Source organism: Conger conger, chromosome 17, assembly GCF_963514075.1.
Source record: "Conger conger chromosome 17, fConCon1.1, whole genome shotgun sequence".
Classification (NCBI taxonomy): Eukaryota; Metazoa; Chordata; class Actinopteri; order Anguilliformes; family Congridae; genus Conger; species Conger conger.
The window spans coordinates 27,476,839-27,485,690 of NC_083776.1; the positions used below are offsets into that span (position 1 = coordinate 27,476,839).

Consider the following 8,852-nt stretch of genomic DNA (forward strand, 5'->3'; position numbering starts at 1 on the left):
GACTTTACCAGACTTAATTTACATGTTTTGTGTGAGGAAACGTACTGCTGAGGATGGTCTTTCATGGGATACAGTGCAGTAGCCTTCAGGGTGTGGTTCAGCTCTGTGTCCTTTCTGAACATGTCCTCAGTCTGAGGTGTCCTTTCTGAACATGGACTCAGGAAGCCGGTGTCTAGCTGCACAGAATTTGCAGGGCTCTGTTCACATCCACGCTCCTTCTTCCTATATCCAGGGTTAGGATGCAGGCTCTATGGGGATTACTGTAATAGCGGCTGATCTTAAGTTTTCTTTTGAAATTCATTTGTCTCCTCTCCGCCGCTCTCCCGATAAGACAGCGGTACTGTTCAACGGTCAGTTCTGCCCAGTGTGTGCACTGATGCTACGCGCCAACTTACAAACAGGGCTTTGTGGAAGGAGAGGAAGAAATAATAATAAAAAAGTGGGAATCATATAATGTGTATGTGTGTGTCCCTCCCCCTGGTCCTCACTCATATAGGTTTATCGGCGGAGCGGTATCTCCTGTGCTGCAGACAGAACTGGGTGAAATGGGGGTTTGAGAGAGTCAGCAGACTGTGCCGTTCTCCCGCACACAGCTGGCCGGCGCATGCATTGTTCGGCAGGCCTCGGTCTCCATCCCATTGTGCACCACGCTGGGATCAGATTACCCATAACTCCCACACCCTTCCAGCACCCCTTATTAAACACGGGGGTGGCTCGGAAACGTTTCTATAGCTGTCAGTCACTGTTTAAATACGCGAAATCATCTGATGCGCAGGTCCGCCGCTTTGTGCTCAGGAATGAACGAATGAACAAATGAATGAACAAATGAATGAACAAGTGAAGCTGGGCTTTGGAGTATATCTGATATCCCGGACCCACAGTATTACTCTTGGATTGCTTTTTATTCTTTCTTTCTCTAACGCACTAAATCTCCTTCCAGACGTACCTGAACCGGAGCCAGACCAACCTGGCCAACGGCAGCACTGCTGACGGCAGTCTCATAATCTTCGAGACGGCGCTATAATGTCAAAGACGCTGTGGCCCCTCAGCTCAGCCCGACCCACACTCCCAGCCCTGTCCCTGCCACGGTAACTTCCAGTCCAGGCTTCAGGGACCCTTCTCGGGCTCAGCGCAGTAACCTGATGCTAGTTACTGAGGAGGAACAGACTTCAAATCATATAGGAATGAGCACCTAAGGCTGTTATCAGGAAAATATAAGTGTGGGCACATCCCCTTGCCTTAATCTGTAGAGAAAGAGATTAAGGTAGAGTAAAACTCTGAATGCCTTTTTGACAGTTGATTGTATTGTATACATTCATGTGCCTTAATAGTTTATTTAAGTGCCAGATAGGATTTGTAAAATTTTTATGGGCCAAAAAGAAATGTGTGTTGTGTTATGAGGTTGTTCTAGTTTTGTGTCTGAATAGAAAGAGCATCATGAAGCCATGCAGGTGCCTTCATCATAATGCCTTATGCTCTGAGACTGCATATGTCATGTTGTGTGGTCGGTTAATGGTGCAATAAGTAGTTGAAAGTCAAATGACTTGCCTTTTCTCAGTTTGTAGCATGTATATTGTCAACAGGTACAGTTTTACTGTTGACTTCCCATTTTTAGATAAACGACTGTAAGCCGACATAGACTTGCAACTTCACACTACGGCCAGTTATCTTCAGACCAATGTACTCTTTCGTATAGAAACAGTACTTCCTTTCACCGACGACATGTCACAGAACTGAAATGGGTGGAATGTAAAAGCAGCTGTTTCGGTCCTACCTGCGATGCCAACGTCAAAAAATGAAACCCGCTGGTAAAACGTCGTGTCGTTCCCCGACATTACAGTGAGCGCGCAATGCGCCGCGTCATACTGCCGTTAGTCGGTGCTTAACACACCGTGTCAGACTGGGGACATTTGTCAGTGCGTAAGGCGCTGTTGTGCTTGTCATTGACAGTATGACACTGACATTATGGCCTCTGTTTGACCCGCTGCTGCCTGCATTACTGTAATGCCCCGAGACACACGTGTTCTCCCCAATTTTGCAGTGCCCAGTTGTCGTTTATTTAAATCAGTGTTCGTTGCTTCAACTATCAGTCTGGGAGAGCTCGTGTGCAGCTGAACAGGGGGCAGATTGACCAGCGTGGATCGCTGATATACGCTGAAAGGCTGTGATTTCGGCTGTCTGAAACCCGACAGTCCTCGGCCGGTTGTAGTGCCTGTTGTGCCGGGCTGCCAGGCTGGGAGACGTGGTCAGGATGGTCAGCAAGCCACTGATCTCTGTAATGTACTAAAGGTCTATATTTATTGGCGGTGGGTTGAACGCCGGTGTTCTGGAAGGGGCTAGTCGGTCAGTGCTGTTTAATATGGGAGCTGAAAGGAATAGGAAATATGTGTTTTCACCGTTGGCCTCTTGTTCACATTTCCCAAGTTCCAGATTGCTGTGTGTCTTTAGCTTTATGGGACCTTGTGCCTCTTCTTTTTAACAGCATAGGAGCAGCTACACGAAACGCCAGCTCTTTTAGTTATATATTACGATCGCAGTGCCTTGATCTGAAAAATGTGTCCTCTTCAGTTGCACTACCGTTTGTCTTACGACCTGATGGGTTTACTTGAATAAACATTGGACATTGCTGAGTACCGCACTTGTACTTGTAATTACAGTTTAAGTAACAGAGGGAGTTTTAAGAGCAGAAATTATGTTATTTGGTTTTCATTTTTTGGTTAGATCACCTCTTGCTGGCCTCCCTTGGTAGTGGATCAACCTGGTTAACTGAAGTAAGGATGATGTTTCTATTTTTATGCTGAAAACAAGGTTTTGTTCCAAGTGAAACAAGTTTAGGGGTTTGTGAGAAATCCAAAAATGTTTCTTCTTTTATTTTTTGTTTTGTTCTAACAAATGTATTTAATGTGCATGTATGAATAATGCATTGTGTGAATGTACATGCCTTTATTTCATGCCTTTTCTATTCATGTAAACATATGCAGACACGTATTTGAAGCAAGATAATTTTCTTTAGGTAAAACAGCGTACGTCATTAGATTTATTGTATAATCCAAATTCATATTTTATCAGACGTGTTTAAACGTAAATCTCCAGCGCTTTATCATGTGGTATCATGGTATAATTATCATGTTGACTGTATTCCTAATACATACAAAAATATTAAGATTGACACTGTTAATACACAATCCTGTGCACTGTTTATATATCTGAGTATCTGCAGGTATGACCTCCAGCCATATCTCACACCTCATATTTATATTCCAGATTAAAGCTGCAGTTGTATGTTAAATATATTAATGTTTTCTTTTTCAGAGTATATCACCAAATACTTTTGTAATATGTTGCCTGTATCAGAGTACAGTCCTTCTCACTACTGTTGAAAATGTTGTTTTCATGTGCCTGTTCCAGGTATCTCTGAATGGGTAGTTTTCAATCGCACAATCATTCTTTATTCTTAGATTATATTTTATTCTATTTCTTTTTTTCACCTGATAATGTGAGATGCTTGTATCAGATTATTTTATGGAAGATTTTCTGAAATGTTTTTTTTTTTTTTAAGGCCTTTAATATTATCACTTCCAATCTACACATTACATACTTCAGTTTTATCATGTTCTGATAAAAATAAAAATGGAAAAAAAAAAATCACTAATTCAGTTTCAACAAAAGCAGTTCTTGTGCGGAGACCTTCGATCCAACCATGGGAGTACTTTCAAAATCAAAAAAGTATTTAGGCAATTATTACATTTAATCACTTGTTTTCATTCCCTTTCAATTCAGTTCTTTTCATTTCCATTTGTATCGGATTTTGAGGAGACTTAAAATGAATGAATGTAAAATCCTTAATAAAAATGAATGTATTTATGTACTTTTGCCATAGAAACCCCAGAACCACGTGCGGGTCATACTGTACTGTAGGTCTGAACCTCACCTCCGAGTTCCCCTTCCTCATTTGTTTTTGTGGTGGTAAAGGAGAGCTGAAAATGGTGGCTGTGGTTATTTAAGAAGACCTGAGGTTTTTGTGACCTGCCGTGCATTTTGGTGTGGACAAGTGGACAGTGAAGGGATTTACGGGACGACCTCGCCCTTTACCTGTACGTCAGCGTAATAACCTCTTACTGGGGAAAACACAATGACGTCACCGACAAGTGTACGCACCAGGCAGGTCGGACAGTGCTGAGCACCTGTCCAAACGCAGCAGAAGAGTGGTCTTAGGTGAGGGCTCATCCCATAATAACAGGCTTTGGGATTGCTGACGGCTTTTCAGCAAGCCCTCCAGAGAAGATCTGTGATCCCACACTCATTAAAAAGAACTCCCTTTCCCCCAAAGAAAAGGAGAGCAAGAGTCGTGTATGCATGTGTGTGCGTGCGTGCGTGCGTGTGTGTCACTCCATTGCCAATCATTGTATTATTCTATTAGCAAAGCAGGGTACTTCCTGAAAGAAGTTAGGGTAAGCACCTTGTCAATAGTGCAGCAGAGTATAATTGTGTGGGACCTTTGCTTGTTAATCAGGTTTCTAGGTTAAATTCTTCAGTTCGAAGACCTTGAATGGCAGGGTCCTTCACCTGAATAGCTTCAGTAAATACCCTGCTATATACTATGTAAGCTATTTAAGTCACTGGACCACTGTGTCCTAATTCCTCAAATGAAAGGTGACATTACAATAAACCGTAAGGCTAATTAATAAAACGTAAACATTAAATTGTAGTTAATGTGGTGCTGCGGTCAAGGAGCTGTGCTTGTAACCTAGAGTTTGCAGGTCTGAGTCCTGAATGTATGCAGTGCTGTGTTTCTGTGTCCAAACCACTTACCCTGTTGCTATCCAGCTAAGATACAAAAAATGTAAGACAGAGGTCTCTGCTTCAATTATATACATTTCCTTCTAAAGGAAATATGTTCTTCAAATGTTATCTTGTTCATCAAATGCCAACTGTAATTGTTATCTCACTACATATTCAACACATTTAGACACAAGATTAAGCATTCTGTTTAACATTTTTTTTAATCCTTAAATTTATATCAAGTGACAAACAAAAGCTCAAAGCATGGCTTTTCCGCTCCATTTTCTATATATATATATATTTATTTGGTGTAGGCTAGTATTTAGCACTCAAAAGAAGGCTGAGAGGGAGAACTGTTTTGTGTGTGTGTGTGTGTGTGTGTGTGTGTGTGGGTGGGCTGGGGGGTACGGGGTCCTTTAAGGCAGGGCCATTTGCACAATTCATTAAAGATAGTGATTTTTCAGTTAGCATCATATTAAATGGTTACTTACTCCCAAATAGTCCTTGGGGAGCAGGTTTGTTGGCTAGCGAACAGATTAAAGTTTGTATTGAAAGAGAAATTGAATTCAGGGGTAATCAATAGTATAATGCTGTGGCTGAAGAAGAGGCCGCCGCCTGAAATGAAATTACCATATTTTTAATCGTAATTTTCCACTCTGTTTATCTGACAGTGTGGATGTGCAATCCAAACAGATAATGAGAGAGTGCGATATTGACACCGTTGGTCCTCTAGAGTGCTTGTTTCAGTGATTAAACGCTGTGATCTGTGATTACTTTGTGTCGGGTGTCAAGGCTGTGTGCCAGGACGCAGTTAGAGAGCGGCGCGGAGCAGATGTACCATTCGCGTCGTTTCGGTGCTGGCGCACCAGACATCGTCGCTGGGCGGTATTGAAATCTGCAGCCGCTCTCTACACACCCGCCCGGCACAATGGGGGGAAATACTCCAAGCGCTATCTACATCAAGAGTCAGCACATATCCTCTTCTGCTCTCCCCTCGATAATGGCGTGGCGAGAATGGCATCAACAAAGTTTTCACAATGACTATTATTGACGGGATACCTTAGGCGTTAATAGGATAATAGTGCAATTTTTAACAGAAATCTGATTTCGCGCAAATAGCAAAGCAGATAGATACGTATGTGCTGAGGTAGCTTTAATAAATAGACAAGGTTTTTTGGGGTGGGCGGATTGTTGACTGTCTGAACAATGGAATAAATACGAAATAAAAAAACATGTAGGGTATACCTATACAAAATGAGGCGGTCTGCACAATGTGGAATGAATAAAATGACTGATGAATTCAGGCCACACCACTATAGAGTTGTGTGAGCTCTTCTGCATTTTAAGAGACATATGATATGCTTTTGTTGGTTTGAAGAGGCGTGGGGACTTGTGTTCAGTACAAGATGTATTATAATCAATACTGCAATAAATAATGTAACAACGAGTATGTGTACTAACAAAATTTAAAGAGCCATGAATTGCGAAAGGGTGTTATTTTATTGCTGATTGAAAGGATTTTAAATTGACTGATCTAATCGCACATAGCCATTTTAGATTGTTGGCACATTATTATTTTACTTTATAATGTGCAAGCAGGTCCTTTTGTGGTGGAATACTGCGGGTTGACAAATGGGAACAAATTGCATGACGCGTGTAGCTGAATAGCAGCTAGCTGCGGTGTGTCAAACTTTGTGTTGAAAGGTGTTGACGTGAAAGCGCGAGGGTTCTGTGGGTTGCGCAGACCCGACTGATCCGCACACAAAGTACCCGCTGAAGACGGAGGCGAAAGGAAAAACAACATTTCGACAAGCTGTGGTGGAATTAGGCGAAAGAACTATGCATCCTTTGTTCTGTGGCAGTGACACGCAGAGGGAATCGCGAGTCTTGAGAGATTCCCCCGAGACAGTGTTTTCAAGCCCTCTTGAGCGACAACAAACGAAATATTCTGACGTTCCTCTTCTAGGCCTGACGCTACTATCTGAGGCCCGTTCAGAAATATAAACAACAAAATCCCATTTATAACCGCCCTCCTCTGACACTGGGAGCCTAAAATGGCATTATCTCTGGGTGAAAAAAAGTTTAAGATTTACTCTTAAAATATGTGTTCTAATTCAAAGCACAATTCAAAGTTCCCATCCACCTGCATGTCAACTACTTTCCTGTTGTCAATTTACTCTCTCCGAAAGCCCGAAACATGTCAGGGCCAAATTAGCATAATTTAGACAAAAATAAACATGTCCCTGTCCAGGTTGCAATCCTGCACAAACTTACGGGTTGACGTGCGTCTGTATTACCCAAAAGAAGATGTCATTTTAAGACTGAAAGACAGACTACACCGACTAAAAGGGTAACTTTACTTAACTTATTTTTGTTTTATCTCGTGTTCCAACTGCTGCAGAACGCGAAGAGAAAGTATTATGATAGTTCAGCACTTTCTAACCACTCCTCTGTGATCTCACATTGCCTCCGTGCTCCTACCTATAATGCAAAAGTGGCTTTCCCCTGTAGTTATAAAATGGATTACATTTACCGTGATCGAGCATCCTGCAAAATTAGTCGGTTGTAAATTCGAAAATCACGTGATGAACCTCATATTTAAATTAGGTGAAATGCATTACAATGATATAGGCCTACACAGCATTGGACACTTTGTTATAATAGATCAAAACTTCCGAATCATCTAAACATTCTTTTCTTTTCACTTGAAGATTTCAACAACGAACAAACCCTTTTATAAAGTAGACTAAATATGAAAATTATGATGATCATTGTTACACCCAGAATTCACAATTTGTGGAATTCTTCAAAATATTAATGGGGGAAAGGGCTGGGGGTGAACAAAAGGGGCTAACAGACACAGAAGAATTAAAAGAAAAGCAGAGGGTGAAAGGAGCGCTGTTACCTGGACTGGGTGTTCTGGGACAGCTAACCCCCCTGCGCAGTGTGAGGAGGGGGAACAGCCCCGTTTCTAAATCCCCTGCATGCTCCATCACCTCCAGCCCTTCAGCTGCCAGACCAGAGAACCAAACAGACGGGTGGACAATTGGAGGAGGGGTTATCTCATTGGTAAATAAGGTAACTTATTGCCTAAGGCTTAAGGGGACAGTGGATACTGATGATGTCATCCTTTTGTGAGAGATTGATGAAGCTTGAGAAAGGAGTCGTGGTGTGTGTGTGTGTGTGTGTGTGTGTGTTTCTCTATGTCTGCGCCTGTATTCTTTTACTTCACCTTTCTTATTTAATTTCCTTTTACTTTATTCATGTTTCCAGTGACAATGTGTGCCGTAGCTGCGTCTGAAATCAAGAACAGCGGAACAGGTATCTTATCGGGAATAATGGAACTTTCTTGAATAGGTTTCAGTGTGTGAAACTGTGTGCATGCATGAATGTGTGTGTGTGTGTATGTGTGTGTGTGTGTGAGTGTGTGTGTGTGTGTGTATATGTGTGTGCATGTGTGTATATGTGTGTGTGAGTGTGTGTGTGTGTGTATATGTGTGTGTGTGCGTGTGTGTATGTGTGTGTGTGTGTGTGTGTGAGTGTGTGTGTGTGTGTGTATATGTGTGTGCATGTGTGTGTATGTGTGTGTGAGTGTGTGCGTGTGTGTATATGTGTGTGTGTGTGGGTGTGTGTGTGTGTGAGTGTGTATATGTGTGTGTGTGTGTGTGTGAGTGTGTGTGTGTGTGTATATATGTGTGTGTGTGCGTGTGTGTATATGTGTGTGTGTGTGGGTGTGTGTGTGTGTGAGTGTGTATATGTGTGTGTGCATGTGTGTGTGAGTGTGTGTGTGTGTGTGTATATGTGTGTGTGTGCGTGTGTGTATATGTGTGTGTGTGTATATATGTGTGTGTGTGTGTGTGTGTATATGTGTGTGTGTGAGTGTGTGTGTGTATATGTGTGTGTGCATGTGTGTATATGTTTGTGAGTGTGTGTGTGTGTGTGTATATATGTGTGTGTGTGCATGTGTGTATATGTTTGTGAGTGTGTGTGTGTGTGTGTGTGTATATATGTGTGTGTGTGTGTGTGTGTATATGTGTGTGTGTGAGTGTGTGTGTGTATATGTGTGTGTG

General features: G+C 42.1%; 1 protein-coding gene across 1 annotated transcript in view; it reads left to right on the forward strand.

Moving 5' to 3' along the window:
• Nucleotides 1-3,550, forward strand: part of abcc4 (ATP binding cassette subfamily C member 4 (PEL blood group)) — a 59,775-nt gene extending 56,225 nt beyond the window's left edge. Inside the window, exon 31 of the mRNA XM_061226813.1 lies at nt 941-3,550. Coding sequence (XP_061082797.1) covers nt 941-1,024 — 84 coding nt within the window. The 3' untranslated portion in view covers nt 1,025-3,550. The remainder of the gene's footprint in view (nt 1-940) is intronic.
• Nucleotides 3,551-8,852: the final 5,302 nt, after the last annotated feature.